The sequence below is a fragment of the Stylophora pistillata genome, chromosome 4 (genome assembly GCF_964205215.1).
Source record: "Stylophora pistillata chromosome 4, jaStyPist1.2, whole genome shotgun sequence".
Taxonomy (NCBI): Eukaryota; Metazoa; Cnidaria; class Anthozoa; order Scleractinia; family Pocilloporidae; genus Stylophora; species Stylophora pistillata.
In genome coordinates this window covers 9887103-9906157 of record NC_142522.1, presented here as the reverse complement: position 1 = coordinate 9906157, position 19055 = coordinate 9887103, and the positions used below count along the sequence as shown (strand labels likewise).

Below are 19055 nucleotides of genomic sequence, written 5' to 3'. Positions count from 1 at the left end.
TGTAGCAAGTTAAGTTAAAAATTTCAGCGTTTCATTACGCTTGCTTATAAAAAACTTGTGATCTACTCTATGTCTGTCTGACTGTGCTGGCTTCCTCGTTGTTTGGACGCAAACTGGGTCCCTAATAGGCCAAAGTGTTTTACCGACCTGGGCAATTTCATTGTCTCGTTAGTAACCTAAACCTTCTTCACTTAACACGAATAGCACTCCAAGAAGCCATATATTATCTAGGGAATAAATTTAGTGTCTAAAACCTACCACAAAGACGTTCGACAATCTTCAAATCCGAGCTCCTCTTCGAAAGGAACACAGGACGTGGAGAACTAAGGCTAGTCAAGGAGAAATGGGGGGAGGGGGCGGTAAGGTAAATCAACGTTTCCGTTTCCTGTTGCTGGATTAATTTGCTTTTCTCAAAATTATATCAAAGCTAACATTTAAGACTTCGGAACATGCAATCTTAGAAAGAATTGTGCTAAATTTTCTTTCCGGTGGATAAATGTTATCGTATGACGTGACGAGGAACAACAAGGAGGGTCCCCAAGAGGGTTCTTCAATCCCGCCATCCCGACTGGAATTTTCCCTCAATCCCGAGATCCCGACGGTTTCTACCGGCTAATCCCGATCCTGGTCATATTTTCTTAATTCCTTACCTCAGCAAAAATGATCCTTGAAGTTCCGTTTCAGATTCCCTCACAGCAGACCCAAGCACTGACTAATACGTTGAATTAGCTGTATCTCTCTACTCTAAAACGATGATTTAGTTCATTTGTTTTTCTTGACTGGTTTTAAACGAGTTTCGTCAGTCAATGAGTCATTTTTATGGTTTTTCTAATTTGTTTTTTTTGGGTTTTTTTTCTTTTTTTCTGTTTTGCCTCTTTTGTTCGATAACGCCTGCCTTCTGGATCACTTCGATCCCTGAAAAAAGTGTCTCTCGGAGATGATAGCGATCAGTAAGGAGCATTAAGGGTACATATCACGACGTACCACGGCAAATTCACTGTTCACTACACCTATGGCAAGTCACCGTGAATTGCAACTCAGAAGACAGTTTGCTCATTCACAATTTTCAGCCATAGCAACGATCATCTGGAAATTCTATAAAATCGAGTACAATTGGGCTCAACAGATACAGAAACATATATTCTTTTCGACCCCAGTTTACATTTTCCGGCTCAAAATGCCGTAATCACCGGTAACCAAAGCGGTCTATAAGAGGTTAAAATAAGAGCCTGTATGGATTTCAATTTCGAACGAAAACTATTTCTGTTTTCCTTTGAAAAGCTACGATAAAGTTCGAAACTCTCTGAGCGGTTTTCTTTTTTATGTCGCCGAAACGCTTCTGTGAGCCATTTGAGCGATTTTGACGCGTATAAAGAGTACGCGTCTCTGTATTGTATCTTTCAAAGGAAAAACAGAGATAGTTTGAATTTTAAATCCATACAAACTCTTATAGTGCGCTTTGGTCACCTACGGCTAAATAATGCAACGCAGCTAATAACATCGACAACATCACGAATTGTCGATGTTAACCGACATCGCTAGGGCGCGTTAAAACTACGCAAACGATAACTTCGCGTCGAATATCCCACGTGCACCGATCAGGATCTGTATAAACTTGACACTAGAAAGATCACGGTCAAAAAATAACGAAGATCCCAAAGACATTGTCATCATTGCGGCCAAGGTGTCCAAGGTTCACGAAAATAGACCACAGGTCACCATAAGGGTCACAGAGCAGCGTGATAGGGTCGTGGAAAACGTGATGTCAACCAGGTCACTGTTCGGCCATTTCCGACCATTTCCGACGTTAATAAGATGAGTTAGCTAAGATGACAGCTTGATTTTCTTTGCATATTTCAGACTCTAAAATTCCCGAATCACGGTTTCTTTGAAGCGACATTTCCCGATTCTCGCCTGTTAAAATCGCCAAATCCCGTGTCCCGGTCCAAAATACAATCCCGAATCTCGTCCCCCTTTTCCTTCAAAATATCGAATCCCGGCCTTCAAATAAGCAAAATCCCGGATCCCGATAAACCTATTGGGGACCCTCAACAAGGGGTGATTGAAAGACAAACATCATGGTCACGTGTTGTATCGTTCTTCGGCAAGATCGTGACCTTCACTTTCTAAAGCGGACAACACGGTAAGTACTGTCTGTTCAGTTTGTTCGGTATTATAGTAATTTTGCAACTCATGAATCGATTTTAATTCAGTTCGAAATGTTTTAAGCGTAACCTGTTATACAGAGAGCTATCTTCTCGATGAATCTCTAATATTAACGTTGTGGTCGACTAAATAATTATGGAGGAAGTAAACCAGTGGTATCAAACGAGTCAAAAGAAAAGATCCAGAGAATCTGATATATTTTAAAGATATCTCGGTAAACACTTGCGTAGATCTAACGCTTAAAAAATCATCCACTTGAACTTTATTTCTTTGACTAAATCTGATGGCTCCAAGTGGGCTGATTTCGAACGAACACCAAACCGGAGTTAGCGCCCCCGGGTTCGCTGTTGAAAATTTGCTTTAGAAGTATGTACATACTGAAAATTTGCCTAAGAAGTATCGACATGGGCTATATGCGCTGTTTCCGTTTTTCATTGAAGTATTCTATGCATAAAGATCCAGAGAAAAAGAAAAACCAAGCTCGATTTTCGCTTTTCATCGAATCCGGTCTTCTATCCGCGGGCTCGTTTCCCGACCAGCGTTTAAACGAAAACTTTTACGATAGGGAGTTATCATTTCAGTTTCATGATTACGTGTCTATGACTTTAATAATACTGAGAGTGTTCACATGGTAGGTGTGTTGTGTTTAAACTAGTAAATGTAACAACTTGTTATTTTTTTCAGGAAAGTAGAGCTTCAGTATTCATTGCTTTTATCTGGATTTCAAGAAACTTATAACCGAAGGTAATTGTAGTAGAACTGTATGTTTGTCAGGCAGTTGTCCTTTGATTTTAAACCAAATGTCAGAAAGAGTAATAGCGAAAAGAGTGTTGATGTGGGCGACTGAACCGAATTCGTTTGAATCAATTAGTCACTTGGTTAACTGCTGGGAAGTTAGATTATTCGTAGAACGAATAATCAATGATGTGTCAAAAGTTAAATTCAGTTAATAGTGGTGTATAACTTATGTATTCTTCTATTTATTGTCATGTGTTTCTATTTCTGTATTTTTATCTCATACGGTCATTTCTGCTTTTAAATTAATGATTTAATATTTAATTTCTGTTTCTTGTATATTTATTGAGTCTTTTGTTGAACCGAAATGTATGTAAGATGTTTTAGCGTCCACACACTGCCCGCCGAGACTAGCTATGCTATATGTGGGTAGTGGTTGATTATGTTAAGTTAAGTTTAACGCCATTAGAATAAAGGAATAAGGAATATTTTCTTCGTTAAATAACATGAAGAGCGATTTGAGTTCTTTGTAGGAACTGTGGTAAAAATTGAAGAACAGCTCCCCAAAATATTTCTGTCGGCCGACAGTCGGCCAACTGTCGGCGAACGAAACACAGAAAATACAATGAAAACAAATTCAGAAACGCGTATATGGACTGTCATCTTGGTAAGTTTGAACGTTCACAATTACCTCAAAATGAATTTTGACAAACACTAAGCGATAGAGGTAAATTTCCAGTGTGAGGCATTATTGGGTATATCGACTGTCATTTATGTGAACTTGATGTGTAGTATCTGACTGACACATTTCGTTCTGCTGAAATTGGAAGAGTTTTGTTAATAAGGGTAAATTTTTTCAAAGACTCACAAAATTGCAGGAGCCCGTGTTTTCGATGTGTTTCGGTTGTGTTTTCGTTGCGTTTTCTATGTTTCGTTCACCGTCTGTCGGCCGACTGTTGGCTGACAGATATTTTAGGGTGCTGTTCTTCAATTTTACCGGAACTGTAGTGCAAAGTGAGAAGTTTGGTCATGCGCGCTGGTATACTCTTTCGGTGAAGTTTAAACAAATAAGACCACTGTTGAAGGTCGGAAGCAGATATATGAATAAATTTTTTCAACTCAAATACAGAAATTTATGAAGTCACTTCAATTCGGCAGAGCGATTTGACCAGCACAATACATTGGCTTTTCCCAGTTACGAGAAATCTCACGAAATAAGACCAAAACACATCGGGTTCAAAGTGTATAGGACACAATTTTTTCCGCTAATTCTTGTCGTTGGTAATGTAAGGAAAACGACTGTGAAGTTTTAAGATCTTGAGAATATTATGAAACCCCTTTTTTTCGTTCAAAATGCGCGCTACTTTCATCATAAAATTGTCCCAGAGATCGCGCGGCCAAAATGACGTAAAAAGATACTTTCTGGAGAATCCAGTCTCACTACTTTCCGAATCGCTAGACATAACCAAATTAAACAGTGCGGGTCGAAAATTAGCGTTAAATCACTCGCACATTCCAAGCCCAGAGCAATTAGGAGGCGCCTGCGCGACAGCAATGTTATCAAACACTGTGACGTAACAAGCATCGTCCCCAGTTTCCCGGCACACATTTATAAGGAAATAAGCGGTATTTCCGCCGCAAAAAAATCATCCAAATTCTTTTTTTTTCGCATTATCGAAACATTTTTCATTTACTACTTATATTAAGAAAGGAAAATACTTAAAAAAAAAAATTGTGTCATACACACGTTAACAGGAACAGGAAGTGATATAAAGGGCGAGCGAAGGAATGACTTTTACAGTCCGACCAAAACTCAGAAAATGACGTCATTTCTGAGACGAAAACGACAAAAAAACGCCATTTTAAGCCAAAATTGACCCTTAAATCCACAAAGACTCGCTCAAAAATTCTACTTAAGTTGATTTCGGGAAAGAAACATGGATTAAATTTTACCTGAAAGATTATTCTTACTTTTATTTTGGTTCTCCCGCTTTAAATAACCGCGCGCGTTCAAGACAGGTGGAAGACAATACAAACAGGCCGTTGAGAGGGTCTCGTTGAGAGGGTCTCTCAGTTGTCAGTTAAAATTTTGGCTATTAATCAGTTGTTAGTTAAATTTTCGACCATTTGTGAGTGGTCAGTTAAATGACTGCTAATGATTAACTTGGCAAGTTTATTATTACTTTCCGACTCTATAATTTGGGCTGAAAAGCACATATAGCGTAAACTTGAAAATTTAGTCGAAAACTGATACAATAAGAGCTGCTTTTTCTCAGTTCGGGCAGTTCTGGAATGAAACAGGATCTTTCAAATGACTTTCAGTCATTGTTTAAGTCAGTTACGACTCTTCTGAACGCAAACTTCTGTTTTCCCGTGCGCAACATTTCCTTTTAACACATTGACACCTGAACCGCCCATCACCGCCTGAGCCACGCGATTGCCTCGCGCGAGAACGCTTTCCCCCCTACCTCCCCTACTAAGTGGAGTTTTTTGTGCAAACTTCCTCTTTGTTTGGAGATTAATAAACCAATCAGAAACCGTCGTTTGCGCATATATTTTGATGGCTTTAGAGGGTACTAGAGGGGCATTATTCTACGAGTCTTCACTAAATGATCAAATTTGAAATTATGGCGTCCGCGCGGCCGACCCTCAATTTTCAAGTCGGATTTTTCGTTCATTTTCGATCGAGTTAGACCTTGCGGAACTCAGAATGTAAAGTAACAATGCTATAGAATACCCTGCTTGGAAAAGAATGGATATCAAGGTCTTAAAGGTGACAGAATAAGCTCTCGAGTCAACGACACTACGATTCTCTAAGGCGATGCGAATTATGGACGTAAAGGTAAAATCGAACTTTCGGACTTCTAGCAGGGCCTAGCGACAATTTGACGACTCGATGGTTCGGTAAATGTTATGTTCGAGTAACATTGTGTCCAAAAGGTATTGTTTAATAGAAGATTTTGCGTCAAATCGAAGTTTTTTCAGAATTTTCAACATAACGCGCGCAATTTCTGGCCATCAAAGCGGGTTTTGCTAAAAGCAGGCCCGCGGCCTACGGCCTAGTGGTCTGGCAGCCCAAAGGCCCAGCGGCCCGCAACGGCCTGCGACTCGGAGGCCCGGTGGCCCATTCCTGATTTTCCACAGTCTTTTTGTCCAGCAGTAAATCCACGCGCATGCACGGATCGACAATGAGGGTTTGTTGCATGTTGTTCAGATAAAAACGTTTTGATTCTCTGTTCATTAGTCTCTTTACAGAAACCGATATCACAATAGAGGACTCTCATTAACGAACGATGAAAGTTATTTTCAAACCATACTTTGAAAGTGAAAATATCATAAGTAATGCAATATGTGAACTGCGAATCTTTTCTATACAGAGACATGTCGATCTATTTACAGGAACTCCACCCCAAAAAGAAAGCGTGTTCTCAAACATTGCTTTTCGGCGATGTAAGTACCGTATTCATTCGAATACGGTAAGCGCCCTGGACGCTTATTGAATATTTGGTCCTCAAGGGCGGTGGGCCCTTATTCGAGGCTGGGCACTTCTTAAATTTGCACCATTTTTAGCAGGTAGCAGAATTTTAACTGTTCATTGAAAGTTTTTGTAAATTACTAAGGAAACTTTGTGTTCGGTTAAGTCTCTTAGTTGTACTTACTCGATTTCAGTCTCATTGTCACTAAGGTCAACAAGCGAACTGTGCTTCTCAGTCGGGCGACCGATCGATTTGCCGACGTTACGCTGTCAGACATCGAGGAGGCAGCTCCTTATTCGAGGTTTGCGAAGAAATATGGTACATTATTTCGGGTGTAAAAGGAGTACTTTTCGATCCTGGCGAAAAGTGAAAAAATCAAACCCCGCCATCAAGAGATTCAAATTTTCTTGTTTGTGTTGTGCTTCAATTTTACCCTCGGTTCGTATTTTCTTTTCCTTTGTTGTTATGATATTTTCACTTTCAAAGTATGGTTTAAAAATAGCCTACATCGTAATGAAAGTCCTCTACTGTGTTATCGGTTTCTGTAAAGAGACTAATGAGCAGAGAATCAAAACGTTTTTTTCTGAATAACATGCAACAAACAGAAACAAGGATTCAAATGATTAAATGGTAAACGAATTCAAGCTCACTGTCATCCACTTTGCACACCCAAACTCGATGCAGATCTGTGCATGCTCGTGGATTTACTGCTGGACGAAAAAACTGGGGGAAATCAGGACTGGGCCTCCGGGTCGCAGGCCGTTGCGGGCCGCTGGGCCTTCGGGCTGCCAGGCCACTGGGCCGCGGGCCGCGGGTCTGCTTTTAGCAAAACCCCATCAAGGTAAGTAAACAACGATCTAAGCATGATGAATTTTACCGCGTGGGCTTTGTACACTTAAGAAATTCGTACGTTTTTCGCTAATAACAGCAAATAAAAAACTTTTTTGAGTAAATCTGTCGTCTCGAAATATTTCTTGGCCATTTTAGTCTTGCTTCCTATTGATAGATTCCAAGGAACTTGAGATCTCTTCACCCACGGACAAATTTGCATATTCCCTTTTGAAATATGATCAACAGGCTCATTTGCACACATGCGTAAATATTTTGCGATGTTTATCTTTCATCTTGATTTTTTAGTTAAAACGTAATATGCAGCTATCGCTTTTTTCGTCGGAAATAAGTTCTTTAATTAGTCTTTTTTCAATGGAGCTTTTTTGGAAAAGATGATTTCTAAAAATTTACTGCGCATTGTGTTTGCTTTCTTGTTTTCTCCAAAATTTTGACTTTTCGTAGGCACGTGTTACACAAGAAGATCATCAGAAAGTAAACAAACTTGTGAAAAGTTTTCTAACACAATATATTAGATTTATGTTTTGTTTTACAAAGCTTCGATTGCGGTTGGCTCCGATGAAATGATCGGAAAGGAACGCTTTTTTCGTCTACTTTTCAACTAGGTTATTGGAGAAAGCGTCCCTTAGAAATCCAGGCGAAAATGGGCGCGAAATGGCCGCCCAGATCTAGACACCGTAATTGGGGTAATATCTTCATCCTCTTGGTCAGAAGAGTCGTTTCCTGAGTCTGTGTCATATTCGCCTGCATGTGTTCGCGCCTCAGCAACTGTCACTTCAACAATACGGTCATCAACAAATGTGATATCTGTCACATCCCCACCTTCCGAAGTAGCTTGAACAGCTCAGCCTTTGTCGCTGCTGAACCCTACTGACTGATCTCCCGAGTTAAAATCGTTACCTAGTCCCGCCAATTAGTCCACTTTGGTTGAATCTTGTTGTTTCGTGTAGACGGCCGGTGGTAGAGCTCCTGCCCTGTCCTTGGTAGTTTCCTCCCGAACTGTCCTCTGCCTCAAGGGACGATACTTTTCCATAAATTCTTTCATAGCACTTTCAATCTCGGGGTCGATCTCTACTGAAGGTAGAGGTCGCATAAAGTTTACATTTGCAAACTCCGTGCTGGTGTGAGGGACAGATAGTAGAATTTTTCATGAGTAAAATACTTGGCTGCCCATTTCGTTACTCTCTTCAACGACTTCTTGGTAATTAAACCAAAGTCTTGGGAATACTGTAGTGCGGTGAAGGTCTCATGCTTAAAATGTGAAACTGCATGTAGATTCTCCAAAACTACTCTGAGTAATTTGCCCAATTCAATATCTTGGAGATAATCGTTGTTGATTGAGGCTATGCTGTTGTGCAGGCGGTGCATTCCTTCTTCAAGAAGTTTAAGTGAGACTTGAGTTTTATGAGACACAGTTCCCTCGGGACCGTTTTTTGCTGTGGTTTCCTTTATACTGTGCCGTTGTCTCACTTCAGAAACGGTCTTTGTGATGTTGTCATTTACATTTGATACTTTGTCTACGGCATCTTGAAGAGACAATTGTGCTTTCTCTATGTTTTGGGCTCCGATACTAAAACTGTTATAGAGACCTCCAAGAACGACACAGGACCACTTCTAAGACTTCTAAGAATGACACAGTACCACTGAGTACGACACAGTACGACACAGTACCACTGAGTACGACACAGTACGACACAGTACCACTGAGTCCCGACACTAGTTGAATGCAACCTGTAGCCACATCCGATATAAATAGAGCCTTCTCCACAGAACAGATGCCATGAACTTGCGTAAAAGAACACGTTTCATCCGTTCCTTCACTTGCTCCTTCCTGACCAGAGCCCATTAAGGTTTTAACGTTTTTCTCAGAAGGACTGAAGAACTTTACCTTTGAAGTTGAAGTTCATTTATTTGTTTAAGCAGGTTGATTAATTGGCAGCTGTAATAGCTGATGTGGACCTGCTGTCCTAACCCACCCATCCCACCCCAGGGGAGGACATCCATCACACAGTAATCTCGTGTGTGGGAAATTAACGTCTCCTGCCCCAACCCTGCAGGAGACGGGACCTCCATTTATTCGTCCCTATCCGAGAAGACTAGAATATCTAACCATTTCTTGATATTATAGAAAGGTAGCAAATTCTTCTCAATTATTTTAAGACCTTGTGTGTCGGTCCGGCCGGGACTCGAACCCTCGACCTCCCGTACTACAGTCCAGCGCTCTATCCATTGAGCTAACCGGGAGGCGGTTCGATGCCCCGAGTCAGTGAACGCTATCCCGTCTTCAAATTCACAGTCTTTTGATTTCTCTACAAGACTCCGAGTTGTTCTTTAGAAGTTGGCTAACTTCTAAGCTTGAAAGGTCGCAAACGACGGTAAAGGCCGCCTGCTGCAAAGTAAGCTCTTCGAGAACTTCCATAGATATGATATTCAAAATGCTAGTCGGGTAGGTCACGAGTCTGACTCCGGTACCAGCAATGCCAACTCCATTGTAGTGCCGTAATGTCACTTGTATAATTCCTCTCCGGGCCTCGCTTTGCACACAACAGAACGTTTTCACTTGCAGCACAGACTGAGGTTGGCTTTTCTAAAGAAGGGCGAACTGGACAAGCTTCGAGTTTCCGAACTCAGCGGCTTTGAGTTTCCGAATTCATCACTTTTGAAGTTATCAAGGAGGCGATAAGAACAAAATGGTATATCATTGCGATTATTACTGTGAAGCCATGAGGTACGTAACAAATGCTGCATAATGTAACTCGAGCCAGCTAAGAACCTCTCTAAAATCACACAAAACCAGAATATGCCCAGCAGACAAAAATCATGAAATAAGACCAGTCAGTCGCATCACTGCGACTCTATAAGATTTGACTTTTCACAGTTATATTAATTATGCCATTATAATCTACATAAAACATAATATACTTGAATTAAAGAATGAGAAAATTCTGACAGAGCTTATAAGTCGGCATCCAATGGAGTGGGCGTTTTATAAAAAAGAGTAGGCTATTAACTTATATATATATACCAATACCAAATACCAAACCACTCCAATACCAAATACCAAACCACTCCAATATAATACTGTTTAATTCGCTTCCTGTTCTAGCCAGCATGGTCGGAAGCTCCAAATTCCATTGCATGTCCGTAGTTAACGTAAAATTATCGCTCTTGCCGCCTGATTTCGGAGCCATGTGATAAAGTTTCACATCAGAATCTCCGAGGTGATATTAACTGGACAACTCCTTTAGACTAAGGAACGAAGTAAGGTGCTTTTTCAGCGCCAGTACGGTTTTAACATCTTTGATAGGAATTCGGCTTCTGTGACGCTCAAATGCCGTTTCCGACTCGATTCGGTAAAAGCTTACATCAGCTCTTAAAATACCAGCATTCACGGCCATCGCGTAAGTTGACGATCGAGTTGGGTATCAATGATCATATAACTAATATGTGACACATGACCTTGATGTGGATGGTACATGCGGTAATTATTAACACTCTGGAGTACTCCTACTTATATGTAATAGAAAATGTACTTTAATTGAACAAAATAAATCAACTGTCCTTATTTTACATCTATTTTTTAGGATATTTTGGGCGATCCGGGCTTTTGTCAGTTGTCAGTAAAAGCCCACCACAAATGTCAGTTGTCAGTTAGTTTTTCAGCAATTTGTCGGTTGTCAGTTAAAAAATTTGGCCATTTGTCAGTTGTCAGTTAACCCATCCAGACCCTCTGTTGGGACTCACTCAAAGGTGACCACGTTCGTTTAATAGAAGTGACTGGTTAATAGAGGTGAAAATTACAGTGTTTTGGGGGAAACAAATTCGGGACTTTGTCAACCGACTGCTTCATACTGTGACGGCTATAACGGTTCGACTGTTCGAGAGCAATAGATTATAAATTTTCAAGAGCACATCTCTTGACCAGAGTAAGTCAAGCAAATGACTAAAGGGTGAAAGTTTCCAAAGAAACTGTGGTGCTGCGCGTGGGTGGGGGTAACAAGGTAATTTGGTAACAGCAACTAAGTTGAAATTGTAAATTGGCCACCGTAACGAGTTGAATACTGAGCTATTTTAAAAAGCTTTTTAACTCGTTACGGTGGCCAATTTACAATTTCAACTTAGTTGATATAGCCAACTTACTAAGTCAAGAAAAGCCAAATACATCCGGCCAATTATCCTATTGGGATCGCTGGAAATTGTAGTGAATTACCCGCCTTCAGAATCAACATATTTCTCGAGTAAATCGCTCGCGTAAAATGCTTCAATCGTCAGGGCTATCCTGTTATAATCTCCGGTATAAAAGGCGTTTTGCGATTCCCAAATGTAAGACCAAGCATTGTTGCAGAATTCTCCACTGCGTTAAGGAAAATCTCTGCGTTCCGCTAGTTCAGGACTGTATAGGACCGTATCTTTCTGGTTTATCAAGTTTATTTACGATCCGCATACGCCTCTACAATTTCCGTACAATCTAAGTTCAGTCGATCTCAATGTCTATTCCGAATGCCCTCAATTACAACATGTTATCTCTATTACCAAACTAATCCTTACCCAGACTAGTCCTTACACAGACTAGTCCCTACCCAGACTAGTCCTTATCCAGACTAGTCCCTACTCAGACTAATCCTTACCCAGACTAGTCCTTACTCAGACTAATCTTTACCCAGACTAGTCCCTACCCAGACTAGTCCTTACCTAGACTAATCTTTACTCAGACTAGTCCCTACCCAGACAAGCCCCTCCCCATACTAGTCCCTACCCAGACTAACCCTTACCCAGACTAGTCCCTACCAAGACTAGTCCCAACCCAGACTAGTCGTTACCCAGACTAGTCCCTACCCAGACTAACCCTTACCCAGACTAGTCCTTACCCAGACTAGTCCCTACTCAGACTAGTCCCTACCCAGACTAGTCCCTACCCAGACTAGTCCCTACCCAGACTAGTCCCTACCCAGACTAGTCCTTACCCAGTCTAGTCCCTACCCAAACTAGTCCCTACCCAGACTAGTCCCTACCCAGACTAATCCTTACCCAGACTAGTCCTTATCCAGACTAGTCCTTATCCAGACTAGTCCCTACCCAGACTAGTCCCTACCCAGACTAGTCCTTACCCAGACTAGTCCTTACCCAGACTAGTCCCTACCCAGACTAGTCCCTACCCAGACTAGTCCTTACCCAGACTAGTCCCTACTCAGACTAGTCCTTATCCAGACTAGTCCTTACCCAGACTAGTCCCTACTCAGACTAGTCCTTACCCAGACTAGTCCTTCCCCAGACTAGTCCCTACTCAGACTAGTCCCTACCCAGACTAGTCCTTACCCAGACTAGTCCTTACCCAGACTAGTCCCTACCCAGACTAGTCCTTACCCAGACTAGTCCCTACTCAGACTAGTCCCTACCCAGACTAGTCCTTACCCAGACTAGTCCCTACTCAGACTAGTCCCTACCCAGACTAGTCCTTACCCAGACTAGTCCCTACCCAGACTAGTTCTTACCCAGACTAGTCCCTACTCAGACTAGTCCTTACCCAGACTAGTCCTTCCCCAGACTAGTCCCTACTCAGACTAGTCCCTACCCAGACTAGTCCTTACCCAGACTAGTCCTTACCCAGACTAGTCCCTACCCAGACTAGTCCCTACCCAGACTAGTCCTTACCCAGACTAGTCCCTACTCAGACTAGTCCTTATCCCGACTAGTCCCTACTCAGACTAGTCCCTACCCAGACTAGTCCTTACCCAGACTAGTCCTTACCCAGACTAGTCCCTACCCAGACTAGTCCCTACCCAGACTAGTCCTTACCCAGAGTAGTCCTTACCCAGACTAGTCCTTCCCCAGACTAGTCCCTACTCAGACTAGTCCCTACCCACACTAGTCCCTACCCAGACTAGTCCTTACCCAGACTAGTCCCTACCCAGACTAGTCCTTACCCAAACTAGTCCCTACTCAGACTAGTCCTTACCCAGACTAGTCCTTGCCCAGACTAGTCCCTACTCAGACTAGTCCCTACCCAGACCAGTCCTTACCCAGACTAGTCCCTACCCAGACTAGTCCTTACCCAGACTAGTCCCTACCCAAACTAGTCCTTATCCAGACTAGTCCTTACCCAGACTAGTCCCTACCCAAACTAGTCCCTACCCAGACTAATCCTTACCCAGACTATTCCTTATCCAGACTAGTCCCTACCCAGACTAGTCCCTACCCAGACTAGTCCTTACCCAGACTAGTCCCTACCCAGACTAATTTTTACCCAGACTAGTCCTTATCCAGACTAGTCCCTACCCAAACTAGTCCTTATCCAGACTAGTCCTTACCCAGACTAGTCCCTACCCAAACTAGTCCCTACCCAGACTGATCCTTACCCAGACTAGTCCTTATCCAGACTAGTCCCTACCCAGACTAGTCCCTACCCAGACTAGTCCTTACCCAGACTAGTCCCTACCCAGACTAATCTTTACCCAGACTAGTCCCTACCCAGACTAATCCTTACCCAGACTAGTCCTAATCCAGACTAGTCCCTACAGAGACTAGTCCTTACCCAGACTAGTCCCTACCCAGACTAGTCCCTACCAAGACTAATCCTTACCCAGACTAGTCCCTACCCAGACTAGTCCTTACCCAGACTAGTCCTTACCCAGACTAGTCCCTATCCAGACTAGTCCCTACCCAGACTAGTCCTTACCCAGACTAGTCCCTACCCAGACTAATCTTTACCCAGACTAGTCCTTACCCAGACTAGTCCTTATCCAGACTAGTCCATACCCAGACTAGTCCTTACCCAGACTAGTCCTTACCCAGAGTAGTCCCTACCCAGACTAGTCCTTACCCAGACTAGTCCCTACTCAGACTAGTCCTTACCCAGACTAGTCCTTACCCAGACTAGTCCCTACTCAGACTAGTCCCTACCCAGACTAGTCCCTACCCAGACTAGTCCTTACCCAGACTAGTCCCTACCCAGACTAGACCTTACCCAGACTAGTCCCTACCCAACCTAGTCCTTATCCAGACTAGTCCTTACCCAGACTAGTCCCTACCCAGACTAATCCTTACCCAGACTAGTCCTTATCTAGACTAGTAACTACCCAGACTAGTCCCTACCCAGACTAGTCCCTACCCAGACTAATCCTTACCCAGACTAGTCCTTATCCAGACTAGTCCCTACCCAGACTAGTCCCTACCCAGACTAGTCCCTACCCAGAGTAGTCCTTACCCAGACTAGTCCTTATCTAGACTAGTCCCTACCCAGACTAGTCCCTACCCAGACTAGTCCCTACCCAGACTAATCCTTACCCAGACTAGTCCTTATCCAGACTAGTCCTTATCCAGACTAGTCCTTACCCAAACTAGTCCTTATCCAGACTAGTCCCTACCCAGACTAGTCCTTACCCAGACTAGTCCTTACCCAGACTAGTTCCTACTCAGACTAGTCCCTACCCAGACTAGTCCCTATCCAGACTAGTCCTTACCCAAACTAGTCCTTATCCAGACTAGTCCTTACCCAGGCTAGTCCCTAACCAGACTAATCTTTACCCAGAGTAGTCCTTATCCAGACTAGTCCCTACCCAGACTAATCCTTACCCAGACTAGCCCTTATCCAGACTAGTCCCTACCCAGACTAGTCCCTACCCAGACTAGTCCCTACCCAGACTAGTCCCTACCCAGACTAATCCTTACCCAGACTAGTCCTTATCCAGACTAGTCCCTACCCAGAGTAATCCTTACCCAGAGTAGTCCTTACCCAGAGTAGTCCCTACCCAGACTAGTCCCTACCCAGACTAGTCCCTGCCTAGACTAGTCCCTACCCAGACTAGTCCCTACCCAGAGTAGTCCCTACCCAGACTAGTCCCTGCCCAGACTAGTCCCTACCCAGACTAGTCCCTACCCAGACTAATCCTTACCCAGACTAGTCCTTATCCAGACTAGTCCCTACCCAGACTAGTCCCTACCCAGACTAGTCCCTACCCAGACTAGTCCCTACCCAGACTAATCCTTACCCAGACTAGTCCTTATCCAGACTAGTCCCTACCCAGAGTAATCCTTACCCAGAGTAGTCCTTACCCAGAGTAGTCCCTACCCAGACTAGTCCCTACCCAGACTAGTCCCTGCCCAGACTAGTCCCTACCCAGACTAGTCCCTACCCAGACTAGTCCCTACCCAGACTAGTCCCTGCCCAGACTAGTCCCTACCCAGACTAATCCCTACCCAGACTAATCCCTACCCAGACTAGTCCCTACCCAGACTAGTCCCTACCCAGACTAGTCCCTGCCCAGACTAGTCCCTACCCAGACTAGTCCCTGCCCAGACTAGTCCCTACCCAGACTAGTCCCTACCCAGACTAATCCCTACCCAGACTAATCCCTATCCAGACTACTCCCTACCCAGACTAGTCCCTACCCAGACTAGTCCCTGCCCAGACTAGTCCCTACCCAGACTAGTCCCTACCCAGACTAATCCTTACCCAGACTAGTGCCTACCCAGACTAGTCCCTACCCAAACTAGTCCCCACCCAGACTAATCCAATTAGCTCCTAGCAATTAAACCCACACCCACTATTTGCGGAGCACGTGTCGCATATTTCTATGTGTCACAGGATGTTTCAGCCCAAACGTACGCCCTAAACTCCTCTAGATAATTCACTTGCGTGTATGAGCTAACATTCTACCGATTATTTATTTTATCTATTTGTTTTTTTTTGATGATTATTGATTGTGTAATAACACTTTTCACCACAAGCGTTTCAAAAAATGTTAAGATCATGTATTAACAACAAATTTTAGTGAACGGTGAGTTTTGTAAATGAGCTCGATGGCGTTGTATATATTTTAACAGTTCAAGCTTTCATTATACTTATAGGACATTATTATTTATTTAGGACTTTATTGCTATCATTATATTATACTCGCTATTATAAGATATTATTTTATACATCATTTTACTACATTACATTATATTTTATACTATATTTTAAATACACAATTCAGCTTAGTAGCTGCAAGCTTTTTACAGATAAACTATCTATCTATCTATTTAAATAATATTTAATCGAGCGGTTGCAAACGGCGAATCTAACCCAGTTCAATTTAAAAATCCTCAGATTGACGCTGTCACATTGGATTCAATCGAGTAAGTTGGAAAACGGTCGAAATGGACAACGAAGGAGGACTTATGGTATCCGCTATAGTTCTTGGTGTTGTCACCTACCTTCTGAACACTAGCCGTGGCTTACAAGCCACGAGGTTAGGCGAAGAATGGTTGATCTTTCTAACCTCTAATGTATGGGTAAAAGAATACCACTGCTTTCCCCAGGTTTACCAAGCAACAAATATGCTAATGATCGAGGTCGCATACAAGGTCTCCAAGTACACATCTGCAGAAAGGTACGCGAAAGAACTTCTTATCATATATCACGCCTCTGGTGACACACTTATGGAAGGGAAACTAAGCTTGGTACTGGGAAAGATATATCAGAAACAAAATGAATTTGAAAAGGCTAGAGAATACTATCAAAAGGCAGCTGATATAACAAGGAGTATTGGAGACAAACAAACAGAGGCGCGATGTTACATAATGATAGGAAAATTATTTCATTTACTGCGTGAATATCATAAGGCTGAGGAATATTCCAAGAAAGCACTAACAATCACTGTGCCAAATGACGACAGAGATAACGAAGCAAACATTTACGGAAACCTAGGTACAATCGCTCAGTCGCTTGGGGAATACGACAGAGCTAAAGAATATTACAAGAAGGCAGTAGCGATCAGAAAGGAAATTGGTAACAGAAAGGGAGAAGCAGCTGACAACGGAAACTTAGGAACATTGTTTTACTCGCTTGGTGAATACAAAAAGGCTCAAGAATACACCGAGAAAGCACTAGCGATCACAAAGGAAATTGGCGACAGAAAAGGAGAAGCAGCTTACTACAGAAACTTAGGAGCATTGTTTCACTACCTTGGTGAATACAAAATGGCTCAAGAATACACCGAGAAAGCACTAGTGATCGGAAAGGAAATTGGCGACAGAAAAGGAGAAGCAGCTGACTACGGAAACTTAGGAACATTGTTTTACTCGCTTAGTGAATACAAAAAGGCTCAAGAATGCACAGAGAAAGCACTAGCTATCAGAAAGGAAATTGGCGACAGAGAAGGAGAAGCAGCTGACTACGAAAACTTAGGAACATTGTTTCACTCGCTTGGTGAGTACAAAAAGGCTCAAGAATACATCGAGAAAGCACTAGCGATCAGAAAGGAAATTGGCGACAGAAAATGAGAAGCAGCTGACTACGGAAACTTAGGAACATTGTTTCAGTCGCTTGGTGAATACAAAAAGGCTCAAGAATACACCGAGAAAGCACTAGCATTCAGAAAGGAAATTGGCGATAGAAAAGGAGAAGCAGCTGACTACGGAAACTTAGGAACATTGTTTCACTCCCTTGGTGAATACAAAAAGGCTCAAGAACACACCGAGAAAGCACTAGCGATCAGAAAGGAAATTGGTAACAGAAATGGAGAAGCAGCTGACTACGGAAACTTAGGAACATTGTTTCACTCGCTTGGTGAATACAAAAAGGCTCAAGAATACATAGAGAAAGCACTAGCGATCAGAAAGGAAATTGGCGACAGAAAAGGAGAAGCAACTGACTACGGAAACTTAGGAACATTGTTTCACTCTCTTGGTGAATACAAAAAGGCTCAACAATACACCGACAAAGCACTAGCTATCAGAAAGGAAATTGGCGACAGAGAAGGAGAAGCAGCTGACTACGGAAACTTAGGAACATTGTTTCACTCGCTTGGTGAATACAAAAAGGCTCAAGAATACATCGAGAAAGCACAAGCGATCAGAAAGGAAATTGACGACAGAAAAGGAGAAGCAGCTGACTACGGAAACTTAGGAACATTGTTTCAGTCGCTTGGTGAATACAAAAAGGCACAAGAATACACCGAGAAAGCACTAGCAATCAGAAAGGAAATTGGCGATAGAAAAGGAGAAGGAGCTGACTACGGAAACTTAGGAACATTGTTTCACTCCCTCGGTGAATACAGAAAGGCTCAAGAATACACTGAGAAAGCACTAGCGATCAGAAAGGAAATTGGTAACAGAAATGGAGAAGCAGCTGCCTACGGAAACTTAGGAACATTGTTTCACTCGCTTGGTGAATACAAAAAGGCTCAAGAATACACCGAGAAAGCACTAACGATCAGAAAGGAAATTGGCGACAGAAACGGAGAAGCAGCTGACTACGGAAACTTAGGAACATTGTTTCACTCGCTTGGTAAATACAAAAAGGGTCAAGAATACACCGAGAAAGCACTAGCGATCAGAAAGGAAATTGGTAACAGAAATGGAGAAGAAGCTGCCTACAGAAACTTAGGAACATTGTTTTACTCGCTTGGTGAATACAAAAAGGGTCAAGAATACACCGAGAAAGCTCTAGCGATCAGAAAGGAAATTGGCGACAGAAAAGGAGAAGCAGCTGACTACGGAAACTTAGGAACATTGTTTCACTCGCTTGGTGAATACAAAAAGGCTCAAGATTACATAGAGAAAGCACTAGCAATCAGAAAGGAAATTGGCAACAGAGAAGGAGAAGCAGCTGACTACGGAAACTTAGGAACATTGTTTCACTCGCTTGGTGAATACAAAAAGGCTCAAGAATACACCGAGAAAGCACTAGCGATCACAAAGGAAATTGGCGACAGAAACGGAGAAGCAGGTGACTACGGAAACTTAGGAACATTGTTTCACTCCCTTGGTGAAAGCAAAAAGGCTCAAGAATACACCGAGAAAGCACTAGCGATCACAAAGGAAATTGGTAACAGAAATGGAGAAGCA

General features: G+C 42.7%; 1 protein-coding gene, 1 long non-coding RNA gene and 1 pseudogene across 4 annotated transcripts in view; 2 read left to right on the top strand and 1 right to left on the bottom strand.

Annotated features, from left to right (window-relative positions):
- Positions 1 to 9072, bottom strand: part of LOC148732389 (uncharacterized) — an 18390-nt pseudogene extending 9318 nt beyond the window's left edge.
- The window catches only part of LOC148732384 (uncharacterized), a 94057-nt gene that overhangs the window by 63682 nt on the left and 11320 nt on the right, over positions 1 to 19055 (top strand). The window lies entirely within an intron of this gene.
- Positions 2817 to 19055, top strand: LOC148732388 (uncharacterized). The gene is made up of 2 exons (XM_088758785.1): positions 2817 to 2910; positions 16315 to 19055. Exon 2 carries the CDS (start codon positions 16365 to 16367, stop codon positions 17487 to 17489), a length of 1125 nt encoding a protein of 374 aa, XP_088614911.1. The 5' UTR covers positions 2817 to 2910; positions 16315 to 16364; the 3' UTR covers positions 17490 to 19055.

Bases quoted from the DNA above. Each gene is read 5' to 3' on its own strand.
- LOC148732388 (XM_088758785.1), top strand. From the start codon at position 16,365: ATGGACAACGAAGGAGGACTTATGGTATCCGCTATAGTTCTTGGTGTT.